Raw genomic sequence first — 22,584 nt, 5'->3', positions numbered from 1 at the left:
ACGGCTTGCATGTCTCCTACATAAGTCTTGGCTGCTCGTCCACAGCTCCCTATAGAGCACCCTGGCTTCCTAGACACTGCCTACTCTTCACTAACAGGGTATACCTGGTATAAGGTGATAACCCCATAGGTGCTCACCACACACCAGGCAGCTTCCTACACACTGTATTGCAGTAGCATGTGTGTCTATAGGGCTCCCGTAGCAAAGTCTTGCTTTTGGCATGTTGTAATTCAGTGAAAGAGCTCCTCTGATATGGGAACATGGTGCCCAGAGTAAAAAAACAGAATTGTGAAATCAAATAGAATAATGTCCTGGGACTTACCTTTTTTTGTTTTTTTTATTTTTTTAAGTTGGGTAGTTTGAAGACGCAACAGATTAAAAGTACATTTTTGATCCAAAACAGTACTTGAAATGTGCAGGTGCTTACTTATTGCCAAGACCAAAAACGATCCGTAGACGTTCTAGCTTTTATGATAAGCAAAGTTAAGAGCTGTAACATACACAATAGGACTGAACTGGATAGAAATGGAGGGAATGAAGTCTGGAAGTCTCTAGCGGTTCAACTTGAAGTACTTTGTTTAGATTCCAGAGCCTTTTTCCGGTTCATCTAATAAAAGTATGCTCATGCTTAGCAATTAAAAGCTTGGAGTTAAATAATATATTTTTCTTCTTTACCTTTAGCTGAAACTAATAATTATTTTTTATTTCCTAGCTTGACGACCCCATGGAGCAGCACCGGCTGCAACAGTTACAAGCAGCAGCAGCCCATTGGCAGCAGCACCAAGAGCACCGCATTGGCTACCAGTATCAAGGAATAATGCTTAAACATGGTCAGCTGCAGCAGCTACTGCAGCAATACCAGCAAATTATTCAGCAGCCACCACACATGCAGGTGAGGTGATTCAGTATAATTTTTTTTTTTTTGGTAATATTTCTTTTAGCACTTCCATAATAGCCGGACCCAATACATATCTAGATCCTGTTTGAACCAGATAAGGACTAGCCTTGCCCGGAAGACTGAAAAAGTAAATGTGTATCAGCTGTACCTTGAGAGGAAATAATCATTGGACAATAACCTCAAGCACTAAAATTAATGCTAGTGTTTGGAGAAAACCAGCTCACCCATGGTTGCCATAATTCCTTAACACGTTTAACTCCAGTTCTACACAAATCTAATTGACAAACTTTCATTACAGCCTCCACCCATTCCCACCAAGTGGGAGGGGTGGGAGAAAGCCAGTGTCTACAAATCTCGCGTCTTGCCACAAGTATTCAATAAAATACCAAATTCTTATGAACACTTGAAAGGTTTGTCACTTCTAAACTACCACCAAAAAAAAACTAAAGCCGGGGAGACCGTCAGTGGGGCCTGTATCACAAAAGATAGTCTCAAACACATCCTTCCAAAAATTTGAAATGTAAGAACATGACATCAACATATGGATATCTGCCCCCACTAACCCACACTTTTTACAGGCTATATGAATGAAAATTATTGTTGAATCTATTTAGCTTCTTTGGGTTGTAATATGCTCTATGCAGAACGAATAGATAATTTTTCTCAAGCGCTGCTGGCTTAACCACTCTATAGAGACGTTGCCATGAACCGGTCCATAGTGTATTGATCTCCTCCCTGCTGGCCACCTCCTCCCATAAAGAGCCTGGAAAATTCCGTACCTCCTCTGAATCGTCTAAACACTCCAAGAACATTCTATAGTAAGTGGCGGCTTCCTTCTTACATGGTTGTTTCTTATGCAGGAACTCCACTAACTAGTTAGTCTCATTTTCTCCTGCCTTTAACGATCTTGCCCATGCCTGCAATTGATTGTATTTGAATCTGGATATCAAGCCACAACTAAGTGTTTCCTGGGGTTTTAAAGTCTCCCCCCTACCTTCTTCCTTCAAAAGACAAGCTAGAGCATCTTGAAAACATTCAGGAGTTCCAGGGGAGTCCCAAATGGGAGGCCTAGTGCTATAATATGATAAGTTAGTAATTTTCCTGATCCTTGCCCAAATGGAGGCTGCCGCCCTTAGGGATTTCAAACGTACTTTTTTGTAGAACCTCGGGTGACCAAATTTATACCAATAGTTACGCTCACCTACCCCTTTGCCCCTGAACAAAGCCTTTTGTGGGGACACCTCGTCCGCTACAAGTAGATCTTTAATATTTTTTAACTAAAATGCCTATACATATAACTGAATATCCGGGAGGGCAATTCCTCCCTTACAGTAACTTCTACGTAGGTTCTTTCTGGCAATCCTGATTCCTTTATAAGCCCAAATAAAACTATCAATCTTTGATTGTACATCCTGTATTTGTTTTTCCTCAAATTCCAATGGGATCATATTAAGCAGAAAAGTACGTTTTGGGGGGGATAAACATTTTAACCACATTTGCCCACCTGTATAAAGTCAAACGGAGCTGTATCCAACTTAGCAATAGTTTATCTATCTGATGCGTCAAATATTTCAGAATTATCATTGATATTTTCTCTAAGTCTCGTGGGATCCTAACTCCAAGATACCTTATCTCTTCCTTTATTAACTTAGTACGACTATTCATATTCCATGTCATAATTTCGGTCTTTCACATATTGATTTGATACCCTGATTTGTCCAAAACTTTGTGTTATCCATGTCAGTCTATCTAGCGCCAACCCTGTCTTGTCCCTCGATTAATAAAAAACAGAGAGGTTAGACTTCCGTTTATCAGAACCCTCGCTGATGGTTTAGCATAAATATTTTGGATTGCTCCCAAAAACCTCAGGCCAAAATTCAACTGTGTTAATATATATATTAAATAACCCCAGTTCACTCAATCGAATGCCTTGGTAGCGTCAAGAATCGCTACTGCCAGAGGGAGGCCCGATACTGACGCCATACCAATTAATTTGTGAGATAATTGATACATATATCTATTTTTATAAACCCCTTTTGATCTGCATGAATCAGAGGAGCAATACTCTTCCCATACCTCCTAGCAAGTATACTTGTAAATATTCTGTTATCACTATTCAATAGGGAAATTGGCAGATTCGACTCGCAAAGCATCTTTCCCGGGTTTTAATATAACAGTTAGTGTCATTGCAAGGCCTTGGCAATTGACACTCTCCTCTCCAAATTGCGTTAAGAAGCTCTTTAAGTATGGTAGATAAAATACTACTCAACTTCACATAAAACTCAGCCGGCAAACCATCTGGGCCTGCTGCCTTCCCTTTTTTCGCTTTGTCAATGGTCTGAAGTATTTCTGCCTCCAGCAGCTCCTCCTCCATCAGACACCCTTTCCTCATCAGCTCTCTCTGACATCAATTCCTCTATCTTTGGCATCCCGTCCACTCCCACTTCCAATAAATCATCTTTATATAGAACTTCAAAAAAGTTCTGAAATGCTCTTTGGATTGCTTGGGGGTCTGTTACAACCACCACTGTGACAGGGTCCCTTATCCCAGAGATTCGGTCTCTAACCAGACCAAGCTTAGTTTTCCATGCCAATAGCTTCCCTGAACATTCCCCATACTCAAAATTTCCGAATTTGCTTGCCTCCCATTTTTCTCTTACACGTGACTCTATTAAAACTGAGAGAGCTGCACGTTTAGACATCATTTCTAATACAATCAACTCATCCTCTTTCCTGGTCTGATAGGCCTCCACTAGTTTTTCCTCTAAGCTCTTCAATTTGTTCTCAATAATCTGAATACCTGACCTATACTCTTTATTTTTCTGAGCAAAAATAGAGATCAGAACCCCAATAATAAAAGCTTTATATGCATACCACACCACATGAGGTGCCACTGAGTTCGCATTGTCTTAAAAAAAACATCTAGTTTCCCTTGATGGCCTTTCCACCACCTCTACGTTAGCTATTAGGGAACGATCTAGTGTCCACCTCTTTACTGATCGCAGACCATCTTCCCTCAGTCAACATGACAGCAGCATGGTCAGATAAATGGGCGGGGATATGCTGTATGTCCCTCACCGATGCTTTTACATTCTTAGATAAAAAATAATCTATTCTGGAATGATGTCTAAATTTCTTATTAGGGAAGGTAAAGCTACGTAAGCAACCATGTAGTTCACTCCAAACATCAATCAGCGCATATTGCTCCATCATCACTTTAATGTATGCCAGAGAATTCCGAGATCTACAAGCCTTACTACCGTAAGATCTATCCAATAAATAATTTAAGACTACATTAAAATCCCCTGCAATTATTATTGGGTGCTGGGTTTCCAGGAGCATGTTACATATTTCTTGAAGAGCGTCGTATACTCTACATTAGGGCCATAATAGGACACATGCCTGCAGGAATCTTTAAGATATATTCCTTCAAAGGCAGTAAACCTTCTAAACAACATGGTAATGGGTCTGATCACTTTATAAAGAGCACATTTTTCCCTGCTCCTACCCCTCCCCACCCTTATCAAATCCCCCCCCTCCACCCACCCTTGTACCCTCCCTCACACCTCCCTGGGGACCCCCCCCCCCCAAGTTTATGGCTATTCAGCCTTTTTGGCGCTGCTAGACCCCCACAACCAAAAAAAAGGAGAAAAGGGAAAAAATATTTCACTTTGACCTCTGCACCTGACCGGCCCTGAGCTGCTGGTGTGTTAACTTTGGGGTTGCTATGAACCCCCAACAGTGGGCTACCTTGGACCCAAACTTGAACCCCGTAGGTGGTTTACTTACCTGCAAGAACTAACAAACTCTTACTCCCCCTAGGAACTGTGAAAATTGCACTGTCTAGTTTTAAAATAGCTATATGTGATTTATGTGAAAAGTATGTATGCTATTGTGATTATTCAAAGTTCCTAAAGTACCTACCTGCAATACCTTTCATTTGAAGTATTACATGTCAAATTTGAACCTGTGGTTCTTAAAAATAAACTAAGAAAAGAGATTTTTCTATACAAAAACCTATTGGCCTGGAATTGTCCCTGAGTGTGTTCCTCATTTATTGCTTGTGTGTGTACAACAAATGCTTAACACTACTCCTTGGATAAGCCTACTGCTCAACCACACTACCACAACATAGAGCATTAGTATTATCTCTTTTTGCCACTATCTTACCTCTAAGGGGAACCCTTGGACTCTGTGCATACTATTCCTTACTTTGAAATAGTGCATACAGAGCCAACTTCCTACAGGTGCTGACCTGTGTTGTGGTCCCCCCCCCACCCAAAAGACCTCCTAGGCCTGTGCCCTGAAGTTGCAGATTCTTACCTGCAACCTGTTTCTTTGAGTCTGAACCCAGCCAGCCCTTTGTTGCTGGTGGTGCACTTTTGTGGTCGAATTGGGATTATAATGTCCATAGGTCAAAGTTCAAACACTGGGATTGTATGTAAAGTACTTACCTGTAAACTTTTAGCGCTTCCTCCCCTAGGACTGTATTGTATCCTAAGAGGAATTGCATTGTCTACTTTTGAAATAGAACCGTTTTATTTACTTGTAAACTGTTTCATCTGCAAAACTTTAACAAAGTACGTTTGTTTTAGCTTGATACAAACTTACAGCTATAATTTACCTGCAACAAAGATCCTTTTGGTTCTAGAAATAAAGTAACAAAATATATTTTCCTATATAAAAACATTGGCCTGGAGTTAGTCATTGAGTGTGCGCCTTATTTCTTGACTGGGTGTACAACAAATGCTTTGCACTATCCTCTGATAAGCCTAACTGCTCGACCACACTACCATAAAAAGCATTAGTATTATCCACTTTAGCCTCTGTTAAGCCTCTTGAGATCCACTGGACTCTGTGCACACTAGACCTCATTTTGGTATTGTCTATACAGAGCCAGCTTCCTACAAGGTGTATGTATGCACGTTAATCTACAGCATTACATGCCACAAACGGATGCTTAGAGGGTTAGTAACGTTTTCCTTACTGTATGTCAGTTGAACAAGGGGCCCCCATCTTGTGCAGCTGTTCCATCAGTAGTCTGTTTATGAAACTTAATTCTGGGCAGATAGTTAACTCGCCCATCATGGTGTTTGCTTCAAACATTTCAAACTTGCTGACAGAGTGCTCTTTATCTGCAGGCGTACCTTCTTTTCTCTAAAACCCTTAATTCTTACCTATATAATTGAATCTTTTCTTTCTACTACAGTAACACTATAGTTAATGTTTTCACCGAATGTTTGCCTGTTTTGATTCAATATCATGTAAAGTGTTTTTTCTTTTTCACAGTAAACATGTAATATATGAAATGCATATTGTGCTGAATGTATTCTGATTCATATTGCCATCTTGAGTTTCTGGTGGTTTGTCACTAAAGCCCCAGATGCCAATATATGTCAATTTTACAAGGTTTCCAGTTGTCCTTTACATACACATTATAACCGATTCAGTGGTGTGGGTAGGTTGTAAGCTGTGTTGTATTTTAAAATGTTCGGAAGTCCTAGTTTGGGGAGTACTCAAAGCATGTGATGGTTTAAAATATGCCAATGCCTAAAACTGTAGTCATAGTTAAATAACCATTTAATGATCACTTTAATGAAATTACATTTCCTTAAATTGTTAAATGGGCCTTTTAAAAATGAGTCCTCTATATACTTTCTCTGGAGACCGTCATTAGCATCTTAGAATAATGGCTGATCTCATTTTGCTGTGTGATGGTTTATGACATTCAAGTAAAATATGCTTTTTTTTTTGTTATTTATAGACCATGTCTATCGACATACAACTTCGACATCTGGAAATGCAGCAGGGTCAGTTCCTAACTCTGTTTAGGGAGTGGGAAACACAGTTTTCCCAGTGGCAGGAGCTCCTTCGGACCTATCCACACAAGGACCAACTCCAAGAATATGAGAAGCAGTGGAAAACCTGGCATGAGCAGATGAAAGTTACTCAGTCCCATCTGCAGGAGAAAGCAGCCTCACTGCGGACTATGCAGCACCCATACATGAGTAATCCATACATGGCTATTATGCCTCCTTTTCCTGCCTACATGCCACCTGCTCCTATAATGCCACCATCCTTTCCACCAATGCCCCCACCATTGCCTCCAGTAGCACCTGCTCCTCCACCTCCTGTTCCCCCCATTGCTATCACTTCTTTACCACCACCTGAGCCTACACCTGCACCTCCACCTTCAACAGCTGCAGCTTCTACCCAAGCAAGCACTCTTGCTTCAGTGACTACACCTGGGAGTTCTCAGTCGATGGAAGCTAGCAGAGTGCCATTACTTCCCACTGCTGGCTTGCCTCTCCCGCCTGGCTCTGTGCCCTTTCCTCCCCCACCTCTACCACCGACACTGTCAGCTGTTGGGGTAACCGAGCAGCCATCGCCAATTCCATCAACTCTACCCTCTAGCTCAATACCACCACCGCCTCCTTATGGAAATGCAGAGTCATTGAGGATAACTGGTCCACCTCCTGGATTCTTCAAACCTCCCCCAAGGTAAGTTTGAATATTTTTGTTTATTTAGCAATGCTATCTGTACTCTGCTTTGAATGTGGAACTGTGCAGGTTGATCTTCCTTTATACAGAATCTCTATGCTATCTCAGTAGGTTGTGTGTGTTCTGAAGTTAGCGTTCTGGCATGTTCAACTACTTCAAAAGTTAGAGATATATGCTGGAAAGCATGCTCAAGTAATTCCACCCACACATGGTGGAAATGACAGTCCAAGGTGTATTTGACCTGCTCATCACATACATTTTCTAGAGCTCCTTGCAATTCAGCTGGTGATCAAGGCCTTCCTATCATACAATCAACACAACGTAGCCGTCATAAAAAACAGACAATGACAACGATGTTACATATACAAACATGAAGGCACTCGTTCCCTATTGATGTCTTTTATCACTGAACATATGCAGATAGGCATTACGACAACATTCACCTCCTGGTGGAAAATCTCTTGTGATTAGACAAAGTGACATCACCCACAATCACTAGGCAATGCACTATGGATGAAATGATCCAGGATATTTGCCTGCACTTTTCTGCCTCCCGCTACTTTCATATGTGGTGTTAACTCAGACAAACCTAATTCTGGTACCTCCCACATAGGCACTGCGGGTTACTGTACACTTCAACACATTGACCATCTCTATTATGCTACCTATTGCATCTACAATTGTCATGTCTAGCTTACACATTCATAAGTCTTAAACATGCAGCCATTGATGGGTATATTCAAAACCGAAAACACCGTTCACTAATTCAAGTACGTGTTGTCAAATTGATCATGGTAGGTCTCAGAAGGGTAATACCTCCTAGATCATCTGCTTCAGTATGAAATCTCAATGCCATACTGTAAGGAAATGCCTCCTTGGCATGGTTACCCCCTGACTTTTTGCCTTTGCTGATGCTATGTTTTGAATTGAAAGTGTGCTGAGGCCTGCTAACCAGGCCCCAGCACCAGTGTTCTTTCCCTAACCTGTACTTTTGTTTTCACAATTGACACACCCTGGCATCCAGGTAGTCCCTTGTAACTGGTACCCCTGGTACCAAGGGCCCTGATGCCAGGGAAGGTCTCTAAGGGCTGCAGCATACCTTATGCCACCCTGGGGACCCCTCACTCAGCACAGACCCACTGCTTGCCAGCTTGTGTGTGCTGGTGAGGACAAAACGAGTAAGTCGACATGGCACTCCCCTCAGGGTGCCATGCCAACCTCACACTGCCTATGCAGCATAGATAAGTCACCCCTCTCGCAGGCCATACAGCCCTAAGGCAGGGTGCACTATACCATAGGTGAGGGCACAAGTGCATGAGCACTGTGCCCCTACAGTGTCTAAGCAAAACCTTAGACATTGTAAGTGCAGGGTAGCCATAAGAGTATATGGTCTGGGAGTCTGTCATACACGAACTCCACAGCACCATAATGGCTGCACTGAAAACTGGGAAGTTTGGTATCAAACTTCTCAGCACAATAAATGCACACTGATGCCAGTGTACATTTTATTGTAAAATACACCCCAGAGGGCACCTTAGAGGTGCCCCCTGAAACCTTAACCAACTACCCGTGTAGGCTGACTGGTTTTAGCAGCCTGCCACACTCGAGACATGTTGCTGGCCACATGGGGAGAGTTCCTTGGTCACTCTGTGGCTAGTAACAAAGCCTGCACTGGGTGGAGATGCTATCACCTCCCCCAGGCAGGAGCTGTAACACCTGGCGGTGAGCCTCAAAGGCTTACCCCCTTTGTTCCAGCACCACAGGGCACTCCAGCTAGTGGAGTTCCCCGCCCCCTCCGTCCACGGCCCCACTTTTGGCGGCAAGGCCGGAGGAAATAATGAAAATAACAAGGAGTCACTGGCCAGTCAGGACAGCCCCTAAGGTGTCCTGAGCTGAGGTGACTCTAACTTTTAGAAATCCTCCATCTTGCAGATGGAGGATTCCCCCAATAGGGATAGGAATGTGACCCCCTCCCCTTGGGAGGAGGCACAAAGAGGGTGTACCCACCCTCAAGGCTAGTAGCCATAGGCTACTAACCCCCAGACCTAAACACGCCCTTAAATTTAGTATTTAAGGGCTCCCCTGAACCTAGGAACTCCGATTCCTGCAACTTAAGAAGAAGAGGACTGCTGTGCTAAAAAAAACCCTGCAGAGAAGACGGAGACACCAACTGCTTTGGCCCCAGCCCTACCGGCCTGTCTCTCCTCCCCCCCCCCCCCCCCCCCTCCTCTCGGAAGAAAACTGCTCCAGCGACGCTTTCCCCAGGACCAGAGACCTCTGAATCCTCAGAGGACTGCCCTGCTCTAAAAAGACCAAGAAACTCCCGAGAACAGCGGCCCTGTTCAACAAAGACTGCAACTTTGTTTCCAGAGGAGCAGCTTTAAAGACCCCTGCAATCCCCGCCAGAAGCGTGAGACTTGCAACACTGCACCCGGCGACCCCGACTCGACTGGTGAAGAAACGGCGCTACAGGGAGGACCCCCAGGCGACTCCAAGACTGTGAGTAACCAAAGGTTCGATGGCATGTGTAGCTGCAGATACACATGTTGTGCATAGCCCACCATCTGGTGTTGGGTCGGAGTGTTACAAGTTGTTTTTCTTCGAAGAAGTCTTTCGAGTCACGAGACCGAGGGACTCCTCCTCCTTTGCCTCCATTGCGCATGGGCGTCGACTCCATCTTCGATTGTTTTCTTTCCGCCATCGGGTTCGGACGTGTTCCTTTTCGGTCCGGGTTTGGAACGGAAAGATAGTTAGAAATTCGGAAAATTACGTCGGTATTGTTGCGTTCGGGATCGGATTAGATAGAATCGACATCGAATCGTGAAGAGCTCCGGTAGCCCTCCGGGGTAATTTCGATCCCCCGTCGGGGCCTGGTCGGCCCGACCGCGTGTAACATCGAGGCTCATGGAACGGACCCCGTTCCGATTCTGCCCTAAATGCCACAACAAATACCCATATACAGACCAACATTTGGTCTGTAACCTGTGCCTGTCGCCCGAGCACAAGGAAGAAACTTGTGAGGCCTGTTGCGCGTTTCGATCCCGAAAAACGCTCCGTGACCAGCGAGCCAGAAGATTACAGATGGCGTCCACGCCGACAGGACACCGAGAGTTCGAGGAACAAGGAGAAGAAGAGGAAGCCTTCTCTACCCCTGAATCGGACTCGGAGGAATTCGACGTCCACGAAACAGTGAGTAAGACGTTGAAGCCAGCACACAAGAAAACAGACAAGGCCCAGGGGACGCACTGCCAACAGGCCATGGCTCAACCCATAAAGTCGGTGACCGCCCATCGGCACCGAAAAAGGCCGAACTAGTGCCGAGATCGTCCGACTCGGGTCGAGACACAGGCACGCAGCAATCTCTGGACCGAGAAAGTGCTGCCGACAAAGATCGACGCCGAGACATCGGAGCCGAAGCTGCTCGACGCAGAGACAGCGGCACCGAGGAGGATCAACGCCGAGAAGTTTCGACTCCAAAAAAGAGAAGTCGCCTCGGAGCCGAAAACGAGTAAGGACATAGTTTCGGTGCTGAAACGACCGGCAACCGAGCCAACAACCAGCTCATATTCAGAGGAGCAATCACTGTCCTCTCAATTGCGCAAACATAGATTCGAGGAAGAGTTACAGTCCACTGAAGTAGACCACACTCGAAAGCGGATCTTTATACAGAGTGGAACAGGGAAGATCAGCACCCTTCCCCCTATTAGGAGAAAAAGGAGACTTGAGTTCCAAATACAGGAACACGCACCACAAACAAAAGTGGTGAAGAAGGTAACTCCGCCACCCTCTCCTCCACCTGTAACTTACATATCACCGGCACAGACTCCGTCACACTCACTGGCTCACACCACCATGAGCCAAGATGACCAGGACGCTTGGGACCTATACGACGCCCCAGTGTCAGGCAACAGTCCGGAGGCGTATCCTACCAAGCCCTCACCACCAGAGGACAGCACAGCGTATTCACAGGTGGTAGCGAGGGCAGCAGAGTTCCATAACGTGTCGCTACACTCGGAACCTGTCGAGGATGACTTCCTTTTCAACACCCTATCCTCCACCCATAGCACCTACCAGAGCCTGCCTATGCTCCCAGGAATGCTAAGGCACGCAAAGCAAATCTTCAAAGAGCCTGTCAAGAGTAGAGCAATAACACCAAGGGTGGAAAAGAAATACAAAGCACCGCCCACAGACCCTGCTTTCATCACCTCACAACTCCCACCAGATTTGGTTGTAGTAGGGGCAGCTCGCAAGAGAGCCAACTCTCACACGTCAGGCGATGCACCACCTCTGGATAAAGAAAGCCGCAAGTTCGACGCAGCCGGAAAAAGAGTCGCAGTACAAGCTGCAAACCAGTGGCGCATGGCTAACTCTCAAGCGCTCCTAGCGCGATATGATAGAGCCCATTGGGACGAGATGCAGCACCTCATCGAGCATCTACCCAAGGATTTACAAAAAAGGGCGAAACAGGTGGTTGAGGAGGGACAAAATATCTCCAATAACCAAATACGCTCCTCTATGGATGCAGCTGACACACCTGCAAGAACAATTAACACAGCAGTAACCATAAGAAGGCACGCGTGGTTACGCACATCTGGCTTTAAACCGGAGATACAGCAAGCGGTGCTCAATATGCCATTCAATGAGCAACAATTGTTCGGACCTGAAGTGGACACGGCAATTGAGAAGCTAAAAAAGGACACTGACACTGCCAAGGCCATGGGCGCACTCTATTCCCCGCAGGGCAGAGGCACTTTCGGCACCTTCCGCAAAACAACCTTCAGAGGGGGGTTTCGGGGTCAGGCCACACAAGCCAGTACCTCACACTCAACACCATCTACCTACCAGGGACAGTACCAAAGGGGAGGCTTTCGGGGCCAGTACAGAGGAGGACAATTCCCTAGAAACAGGGGAAGATTTCACAGCCCAAAAACACCTGCAACCAAACAGTGACTCACAGGTCACTCATCCCCTCCACACAACACCAGTGGGGGGAAGAATAAGTCGGTATTACCAATCTTGGGAGGAAATAACAACAGACACTTGGGTCTTAGCAATTATCCAACATGGTTATTGCATAGAATTTCTCAAAATCCCTCCAAATATACCACCAAAAACACAGAATATATCAAAACAGCATTCAGACCTTCTGGAAATAGAAGTTCAAGCATTACTGCAAAAGAACGCAATAGAACTGGTACCAGGTACACAAATAAACACAGGAGTTTACTCACTGTACTTTCTAATACCAAAAAAGGACAAAACACAGACCAATCCTAGATCTCAGAACACTAAACACCTACATCAAATCAGAACACTTTCACATGGTCACGCTACAAGAAGTGTTACCATTGCTAAAGCAACAAGACTACATGACAACCTAGATCTCAAAGACTCATATTTCCACATACCGGTACATCCCTCGCACAGGAAATACCTAAGGTTCGTATTCAAAGGAATACATTACCAATTCAAAGTATTGCCGTTCGTTATAACAACCGCACCAAGAGTCTTTACAAAATGCCTAGCAGTAGTAGCTGCACACATCAGAAGGCAGCAAATACACGTATTCCCGTATGTAGACGATTGGCTAATCAAGACCAACTCACTGACAGTGTTCACACCACACAGATCAGGTCATACAAACCCTCTACAAACTCGGTTTCTCCGTCAACTAACAAAGGGTTCAAAATTTCCAAAAAGTTATACAAACCATGTATCCAACACAAAAAATACAGGCAAAGACGGTATTACAACTCCTAGGCATGATGTCCTCATGCATAGCCATTGTCCCGAACGCAAGACTGCACATGAGGCCCTTACAACCGTGCCTAGCATCACAATGGTCACAAGCACAGGGTCACCTTCTAGATCTGGTGTTGATAGACCGCCAAACATACATCTCGCTTCTATGGTGGAACAGTATAAATTTAAACCAAGGGCGGCCTTTCCAAGACCCAGTGCCACAATACGTGATAACAGATGCTTCCATGACAGGGTGGGGAGCACACCTCAATCAACACAGCATCCAAGGACACTGGGACGTACATCAAACAAAGCTGCATATAAATCACCTCGAACTGCTAGCAGTTTTCCTAGCGTTAAAAGCATTCCAACCCATCATAACCCACAAGTACATTCTTGTCAAAACAGACAACATGACAACAATGTATTATCTAAACAAACAGGGGGGGGACAAACTCGACACAGCTGTGCCTCCTGGCACAAAAAATATGGCAATGGGCAATTCACAACCACATTCGCCTAATAGCACAGTTTATTCCGGGAATCCAGAATCAACTTGCAGACAATCTCTCTCGATCACCAACAGGTCCACGAATGGGAAATTCACCCCCAAATTCTAAACACTTACTTCAAAATTTGGGGAACACCTCAAATAGACTTATTTGCAACAAAGGAGAACGCAAAATGCCAAAACTTCGCATCCAGATAACCACACAGGCAGTCCCAAGGCAATGCCCTATGGATGAACTGGTCAGGGATATTTGCGTACACTTTTCCCCTTCTCCCTCTCCTTCCATATCTAGTAAACAAATTGAGTCAAAACAAACTCATACTGATAGCACCAACATGGGCGAGGCAACCATGGTACACAACACTGCTAGACCTATCAGTAGTACCCCACGTCAAGTTACCCAACAGGCCAGATCTGTCAACACAACACAAACAACAGATCAGGCATCCAAACCCAGCATTGCTGAATCTAGCAATCTGGCTCCTGAAATCCTAGAATTCGGACACTTAAACCTCACCCAAGAATGTATGGAAGTCATAAAGCAAGCTAGAAGACCATCCACTAGACACTGCTATGCAAGCAAATGGAAAAGGTTTGTTTGCTACTGCCATAATAATCAAATTCAACCATTACACGCATCTCCAAAGGATGTAGTGGGTTACTTACTACACTTACAAAAATCAAACCTGGCCTTCTGTAGGAAGTTGGCTCTGTATGTGCTATTTCAAAGTAAGGAATAGCATGCACAGAGTCCAAGGGTTCCCCTTAGAGGTAAAATAGTGGTAAAAATAGATAATACTAATGCTCTATTTTGTGGTAGTGTGGTCGAGCAGTAGGCTTATCCAAGGAGTAGTGTTAAGCATTTGTTGTACATACACATAGACAATAAATGAGGTACACACACTCAGAGACAAATCCAGCCAATAGGTTTTTATATAGAAAAATATCTTTTCTTAGTTTATTTTAAGAACCACAGGTTCAAATTCTACATGTAATATCTCATTCGAAAGGTATTGCAGGTAAGTACTTTAGGAACTTCAAATCATCAAAATTGCATGTATACTTTTCAAGTTATTCGCAAATAGCTGTTTTAAAAGTGGACACTTAGTGCAATTTTCACAGTTCCTAGGGGAGGTAAGTATTTGTTAGGTTAACCAGGTAAGTAAGACACTTACAGGGCTTAGTTCTTGGTCCAAGGTAGCCCACCGTTGGGGGTTCAGAGCAACCCCAAAGTCACCACACCAGCAGCTCCGGGCCGGTCAGGTGCAGAGTTCAAAGTGGTGCCCAAAACACATAGGCTAGAATGGAGAGAAGGGGGTGCCCCGGTTCCGGTCTGCTTGCAGGTAAGTACCCGCGTTTTCGGAGGGCAGACCAGGGGGGTTTTGTAGGGCACCGGGGGGGACACAAGTCCACACAGAAATTTCACCCTCAGCAGCGCGGGGGCGGCCGGGTGCAGTGTAGGAACAGGCGTCGGGTTCGCAATGTTAGTCTGAGAGATCTCGGGATCTCTTCAGCGCTGCAGGCAGGCAAGGGGGGGATTCCTCGGGGAAACCTCCACTTGGGTAAGGGAGAGGGACTCCTGGGGGCCACTTCTCCAGTGAAAGTCCGGTCCTTCAGGTCCTGGGGGCTGCGGGTGCAGGGTCTCTCCCAGGCGTCGGGACTTTAGGTTCAAAGAGTCGCGGTCAGGGGAAGCCTCGGGATTCCCTCTGCAGGCGGCGCTGTGGGGGCTCAGGGGGGACAGGTTTTGGTACTCACAGTATCAGAGTAGTCCTGGGGTCCCTCCTGAGGTGTTGGATCGCCACCAGCCGAGTCGGGGTCGCCGGGTGCAGTGTTGCAAGTCTCACGCTTCTTGCGGGGAGCTTGCAGGGTTCTTTAAAGCTGCTGGAAACACAGTTGCAGCTTGTCTTGGAGCAGGTCCGCTGTCCTCGGGAGTTTCTTGTCTTTTCGAAGCAGGGGCAGTCCTCAGAGGATGTCGAGGTCGCTGGTCCCTTTGGAAGGCGTCGCTGGAGCAGGATCTTTGGAAGGCAGGAGACAGGCCGGTGAGTTTCTGGAGCCAAGGCAGTTGTCGTCTTCTGGTCTTCCTCTGCAGGGGTTTTCAGCTAGGCAGTCCTTCTTCTTGTAGTTGCAGGACTCTAATTTTCTAGGGTTCAGGGCAGCCCTTAAATACTAAATTTAAGGGCGTGTTTAGGTCTGGGGGGTTAGTAGCCAATGGCTACTAGCCCTGAGGGTGGGTACACCCTCTTTGTGCCTCCTCCCAAGGGGAGGGGGTCACAATCCTAACCCTATTGGGGGAATCCTCCATCTGCAAGATGGAGGATTTCTAAAAGTCAGAGTCACCTCAGCTCAGGACACCTTAGGGGCTGTCCTGACTGGCCAGTGACTCCTCCTTGTTATTCTCATTATTTTCTCCGGCCTTGCCGCCAAAAGTGGGGCCTGGCCGGAGGGGGCGGGGAAACTCCACTAGCTGGAGTGTCCTGCTGGGTTGGCACAAAGGAGGTGAGCCTTTGAGGCTCACCGCCAGGTGTGACAATTCCTGCCTGGGAGAGGTGTTAGCATCTCCACCCAGTGCAGGCTTTGTTACTGGCCTCAGAGTGACAAAGGCACTCTCCCCATGGGGCCAGCAACATGTCTCGGTTTGTGGCAGGCTGCTAAAACTAGTCAGCCTACACAGATAGTCGGTTAAGTTTCAGGGGGCACCTCTAAGGTGCCCTCTGTGGTGTATTTTACAATAAAATGTACACTGGCATCAGTGTGCATTTATTGTGCTGAGAAGTTTGATACCAAACTTCCCAGTTTTCAGTGTAGCCATTATGGGGCTGTGGAGTTCGTGTTTGACAAACTCCCAGACCATATACTCTTATGGCTACCCTGCACTTACAATGTCTAAGATTTTGTTTAGACACTGTAGGGGTACCATGCTCATGCACTGGTACCCTCACCTATGGTATAGTGCACCCTGCCTTAGGGCTGTAAGGCCTGCTAGAGGGGTGTCTTACCTATACTGCATAGGCAGTGAGAGGCTGGCATGGCACCCTGAGGGGAGTGCCATGTCGACTTACTCGTTTTGTCCTCACTAGCACACACAAGCTGGCAAGCAGTGTGTCTGTGCTGAGTGAGAGGTCTCTAGGGTGGCATAAGACATGCTGCAGCCCTTAGAGACCTTCCTTGGCATCAGGGCCCTTGGTACTAGAAGTACCAGTTACAAGGGACTTATCTGGATGCCAGGGTCTGCCAATTGTGGATACAAAAGTACAGGTTAGGGAAAGAACACTGGTGCTGGGGCCTGGTTAGCAGGCCTCAGCACACTTTCAATTGTAAACATAGCATCAGCAAAGGCAAAAAGTCAGGGGGCAACCATGCCAAGGAGGCATTTCCTTACACAACCCCCCCCCCAAACGAAAGAGGATGAGACTAACCTTTCCCAAGAGAGTCTTCATTTTCTAAGTGGAAGAACCTGGAAAGGCCATCTGCATTGGCATGGGCAGTCCCAGGTCTGTGTTCCACTATAAAGTCCATTCCCTGTAGGGAGATGGACCACCTCAACAGTTTAGGATTTTCACCTTTCATTTGCATCAGCCATTTGAGAGGTCTGTGGTCAGTTTGAACTAGGAAGTGAGTCCCAAAGAGGTATGGTCTCAGCTTCTTCAGGGACCAAACCACAGCAAAGGCCTCCCTCTCAATGGCACTCCAACGCTGCTCCCTGGGGAGTAACCTCCTGCTAATGAAAGCAACAGGCTGGTCAAGGCCATCATCATTTGTTTGGGACAAAACTGCCCCTATCCCATGTTCAGAGGCATCAGTCTGCACAATGAACTGCTTAGAATAATCTGGAGCTTTGAGAACTGGTGCTGAGCACAGTGCCTGTTTCAGGGTGTCAAAGGCCTGTTGGCAGTCCACAGTCCAGTTTACTTTCTTGGGCATTTTCTTGGAGGTGAGTTCAGTGAGGGCTGTCACAATGGATCCATATCCCTTCACAAACCTCCTGTAATACCCAGTCAAGCCAAGGAATGCCCTGACCTGAGTCTGGGTTTTTGGAGCTACCCAGTCCAGAATAGTCTGGATCTTGGGTTGGAGTGGCTGAACTTGGCCTCCACCTACAAGGTGTCCCAAGTAAACCACAGTTCCCTGCCCTATCTGGCATTTGGATGCCTTGATAGAGAGGCCTGCAGATTGCAGAGCCTTCAAAACCTTCCTCAGGTGGACCAGGTGATCCTGCCAGGTGGAGCTAAAGACAGCAATATCATCAAGATAAGCTGTGCTAAAGGACTCCAAGCCAGCAAGGACTTGATTCACCAACCTTTGGAAGGTGGCAGGGGCATTCTTTAAACCAAAGGGCATAACAGTAAACTGATAATGCCCATCAGGTGTGGAGAATGCTGTCTTTTCTTTTGCTCCAGGTGCCATTTTTATTTGCCAGTACCCTGCTGTTAAGTCAAAGGTACTTAGAAATTTGGCAGCACCTAATTTATCAATGAGCTCATCAGCTCTTGGAATTGGATGAGCATCTGTCTTGGTGACAGAATTGAGTCCTCTGTAGTCCACACAAAACCTCATCTCTTTCTTTCCATCTGTGGTGTGAGGTTTGGGGACTAAGACCACTGGGCTAGCCCAGGGGCTGTCAGAGCGCTCAATGACTCCCAATTCCAGCATCTTGTGGACTTCCACCTTGATGCTTTCCTTAACATGGTCAGACTGTCTAAAGATTTTGTTCTTGACAGGCATGCTGTCTCCTGTGTCCACATCATGGGTACACAGGTGTGTCTGACCAGGGGTTAGGGAGAAGAGTTCAGGAAACTGTTGTAGGACTCTCCTACAATCAGCTTGCTGTTGGCCAGAGAGGGTGTCTGAGTAGATCACTCCATCTACTGTACCATCTTTTGGGTCTGATGACAGAAGATCAGGGAGAGGTTCACTCTCTGCCTCCTGATCCTCATCTGTTACCATCAACAGATTGACATCAGCCCTGTCGTGGAAGAGCTTAAGGCGGTTTACATGGATCACCCTTTTGGGGCTCCTGCTTGTGCCCAGGTCCACCAAGTAGGTGACCTGACTCTTCCTCTCTAGTACTGGGTAAGGGCCACTCCATTTGTCCTGGAGTGCCCTGGGAGCCACAGGCTCCAGAACCCAGACTTTCTGCCCTGGTTGGAACTCAACCAGTGCAGCCTTTTGGTCATACCAAAACTTCTGGAGCTGTTGGCTGGCCTCAAGGTTTTTGGTTGCCTTTTCCATGTACTCTGCCATTCTAGAGCGAAGGCCAAGTACATAGTCCACTATGTCCTGTTTAGGCTCATGGAGAGGTCTCTCCCAGCCTTCTTTAACAAGGGCAAGTGGTCCCCTTACAGGATGACCAAACAGAAGTTCAAAGGGTGAGAACCCTACTCCCTTCTGTGGTACCTCCCTGTAAGCGAAAAGCAGACATGGCAGGAGGACATCCCATCTCCTTTTGAGTTTTTCTGGGAGCCCCATGATCATGCCTTTTAATGTCTTGTTGAATCTCTCAACTAAGCCATTAGTTTGTGGATGGTAAGGTGTAGTGAATTTATAAGTCACTCCACACTCATTCCACATGTGCTTTAGGTATGCTGACATGAAGTTGGTACCTCTGTCAGACACCACCTCCTTAGGGAAACCCACCCTGGTAAAGATACCAATGAGGGCCTTGGCTACTGCAGGGGCAGTAGTCGACCTAAGGGGAATAGCTTCAGGATACCTGGTAGCATGATCCACTACTACCAGGATATACATATTTCCTGAGGCTGTGGGAGGTTCCAGTGGACCAACTATGTCCACACCCACTCTTTCAAAGGGCACCCCCACCACTGGAAGTGGAATGAGGGGGGCCTTTGGGTGCCCACCTGTCTTACCACTGGCTTGACAGGTGGGGCAGGAGAGGCAAAACTCCTTAACCATGTTGGACATATTGGGCCAGTAGAAGTGGTTGACTAACCTCTCCCACGTCTTGGTTTGTCCCAAATGTCCAGCAAGGGGAATGTCATGGGCCAATGTTAGGATGAACTCTCTGAACAGCTGAGGCACTACCACTCTCCTAGTGGCACCAGGTTTGGGGTCTCTGGCCTCAGTGTACAGGAGCCCATCTTCCCAATAGACCCTATGTGTTCCATTTTTCTTGCCTTTGGACTCTTCAGCAGCTTGCTGCCTAAGGCCTTCAAGAGAGGGACAGGTTTCTTGTCCCTTACACAGCTCTTCCCTTGAGGGTCCCCCTGGGCCTAAGAGCTCAACCTGATAAGGTTCAAGTTCCAAAGGCTCAGTTCCCTCAGAGGGCAGAACTTCTTCCTGAGAAGAGAGGTTCCCTTTCTTTTGCTGTGTTGCAGTTGGTTTCCCAACTGACTTTCCTGTTCTCTTGGTAGGCTGGGCCATTTTTCCAGACTCCAGCTCTACTTTTTCACCCTGTGCCTTGCATTGTGCTCTTGTTTTCACACACACCAGTTCAGGGATACCCAGCATGGCTGCATGGGTTTTTAGCTCTACCTCAGCCCATGCTGAGGACTCCAGGTCATTTCCAAGCAGACAGTCCACTGGGATATTTGAGGAGACCACCACCTGTTTCAGGCCATTGACCCCTCCCCATTCTAAAGTAACCATTGCCATGGGATGTACTTTTCTCTGATTGTCAGCGTTGGTGACTGTGTAAGTTTTTCCAGTCAGGTATTGGCCAGGGGAAACCAGTTTCTCTGTCACCATGGTGACACTGGCACCTGTATCCCTCAGGCCCTCTATTCTAGTCCCATTAATTAAGAGTTGCTGTCTGTATTTTTGCATGTTAGGCGGCCAGACAGCTAGTGTGGCTAAGTCCACCCCACCCTCAGAAACTAGAGTAGCTTCAGTGTGGACCCTGATTTGCTCTGGGCACACTGTTGATCCCACTTGGAGACTAGCCATACCAGTGTTACCTGGATGGGAGTTTGGAGTGGAATCTTTCTTGGGACAGGCCTTGTCTCCAGTTTGGTGTCCATGCTGTTTACAGCTATGACACCAGGCCTTTTTGGGATCAAAGTTTTTACCCTTGTACCCATTGTTTTGTGAAGAGGCTCTGGGCCCACCCTCCTGTGCAGGTTTTTGGGGGCCTGTAGAAGACTCTTTACTATTTTTAGTTTTGGTTGTCTCATCACCCTTCCCCTGGGGAGTCTTTGTGACCCCTTTCTTTTGGTCACCCCCTGTTGAAGTCTTGGACACCCTTGTCTTGACCCAATGGTCCGCCTTCTTTCCCAATTCTTGGGGAGAAATTGGTCCTAGGTCTACCAGATGCTGATGCAGTTTATCATTGAAACAATTACTTAACAGGTGTTCTTTCACAAATAAATTGTACAGCCCATCATAATTACTTACACCACTGCCTTGAATCCAACCATCTAGTGTTTTCACTGAGTAGTCTACAAAGTCAACCCAGGTCTGGCTCGAGGATTTTTGAGCCCCCCTGAATCTAATCCTATACTCCTCAGTGGAGAATCCAAAGCCCTCAATCAGGGTACCCTTCATGAGGTCATAAGATTCTGCATCTTGTCCAGAGAGTGTGAGGAGTCTATCCCTACACTTTCCTGTGAACATTTCCCAAAGGAGAGCACCCCAGTGAGATCTGTTCACTTTTCTGGTTACACAAGCCCTCTCAAAAGCTGTGAACCATTTGGTGATGTCATCACCATCTTCATATTTAGTTACAATCCCTTTAGGGATTTTCAACATGTCAGGAGAATCTCTGACCCTATTTATGTTGCTGCCACCATTGATGGGTCCTAGGCCCATCTCTTGTCTTTCCCTCTCTATGGCTAGGATCTGTCTTTCCAAAGCCAATCTTTTGGCCATCCTGGCTAACTGGATGTCCTCTTCACTGGGGCTATCCTCAGTGATTTCAGAGGTGTTGGTCTCTCCTGTGAGGGAACCAGCATCTCTGACTATTATTTTTGGAGTCAGGGTTTGAGGGACCCTGTTCTCCCTAGATAGGACTGGTAGGGGGGAATTGTCCTCCAAGTCACTATCCTCTTCCTCTGAGTTGCCACCCTCAGAGGGGTTGGCCTTTTCAAACTCTGCCAAAAGCTCCTGGAGCTGTATTTTGGTAGGTTTGGGGCCCATTGTTATTTTCTTTATTTTACAGAGTGACCTTAGCTCCCTCATCTTAAGATGGAGGTAAGGTGTGGTGTCGAGTTCCACCACAGTCACATCTGTGCTAGACATTTTGCTTCTAAAAGTTGGAATACTTTTTAAGAATCTACAACTGGTTCTAGAATCTAATTCAAACTTTTACAAACTTTTAAACTCTAAAAGAAATGCTAAACAGGATCTAACACAAGGCCCTAGCAGGTCTTTTAAGAATTTAGAAAACTTTTCAAATTGCAAAAATCAATTTCTAATGACAATTTTGGAATTTGTCGTGTGATCAGGTATTGGCTGAGTAGTCCAGCAAATGCAAAGTCTTGTACCCCACCGCTGATCCACCAATGTAGGAAGTTGGCTCTGTATGTGCTATTTCAAAGTAAGGAATAGCATGCACAGAGTCCAAGGGTTCCCCTTAGAGGTAAAATAGTGGTAAAAATAGATAATACTAATGCTCTATTTTGTGGTAGTGTGGTCGAGCAGTAGGCTTATCCAAGGAGTAGTGTTAAGCATTTGTTGTACATACACATAGACAATAAATGAGGTACACACACTCAGAGACAAATCCAGCCAATAGGGTTTTGTATAGAAAAATATATTTTCTTAGTTTATTTTAAGAACCACAGGTTCAAATTCTACATGTAATATCTCATTCGAAAGGTATTGCAGGTAAGTACTTTAGGAACTTCAAATCATCAAAATTGCATGTATACTTTTCAAGTTATTGACAAATAGCTGTTTTAAAAGTGGACCCTTAGTGCAATTTTCACAGTTCCTAGGGGAGGTAAGTTTTTGTTAGTTTTACCAGGTAAGTAAGACACTT

At 46.1% G+C, this 22,584-nt stretch overlaps 1 protein-coding gene across 4 annotated transcripts in view; it reads left to right on the top strand.

Moving 5' to 3' along the window:
* Window positions 1–22,584, top strand: part of YLPM1 (YLP motif containing 1) — an 865,271-nt gene that overhangs the window by 31,761 nt on the left and 810,926 nt on the right. For all 4 annotated transcript variants that reach the window (XM_069208481.1, XM_069208482.1, XM_069208480.1 and 1 more), the window contains exons 2-3: window positions 713–892; window positions 6,663–7,399. In XM_069208481.1, coding sequence (XP_069064582.1) covers window positions 713–892; window positions 6,663–7,399 — 917 coding nt within the window. The remainder of the gene's footprint in view (window positions 1–712; window positions 893–6,662; window positions 7,400–22,584) is intronic.

This window comes from Pleurodeles waltl, chromosome 9 (assembly GCF_031143425.1).
Source record: "Pleurodeles waltl isolate 20211129_DDA chromosome 9, aPleWal1.hap1.20221129, whole genome shotgun sequence".
In the NCBI taxonomy this organism is placed as follows: Eukaryota; Metazoa; Chordata; class Amphibia; order Caudata; family Salamandridae; genus Pleurodeles; species Pleurodeles waltl.
This window is presented reverse-complemented; position numbering and strand designations above follow the sequence as displayed.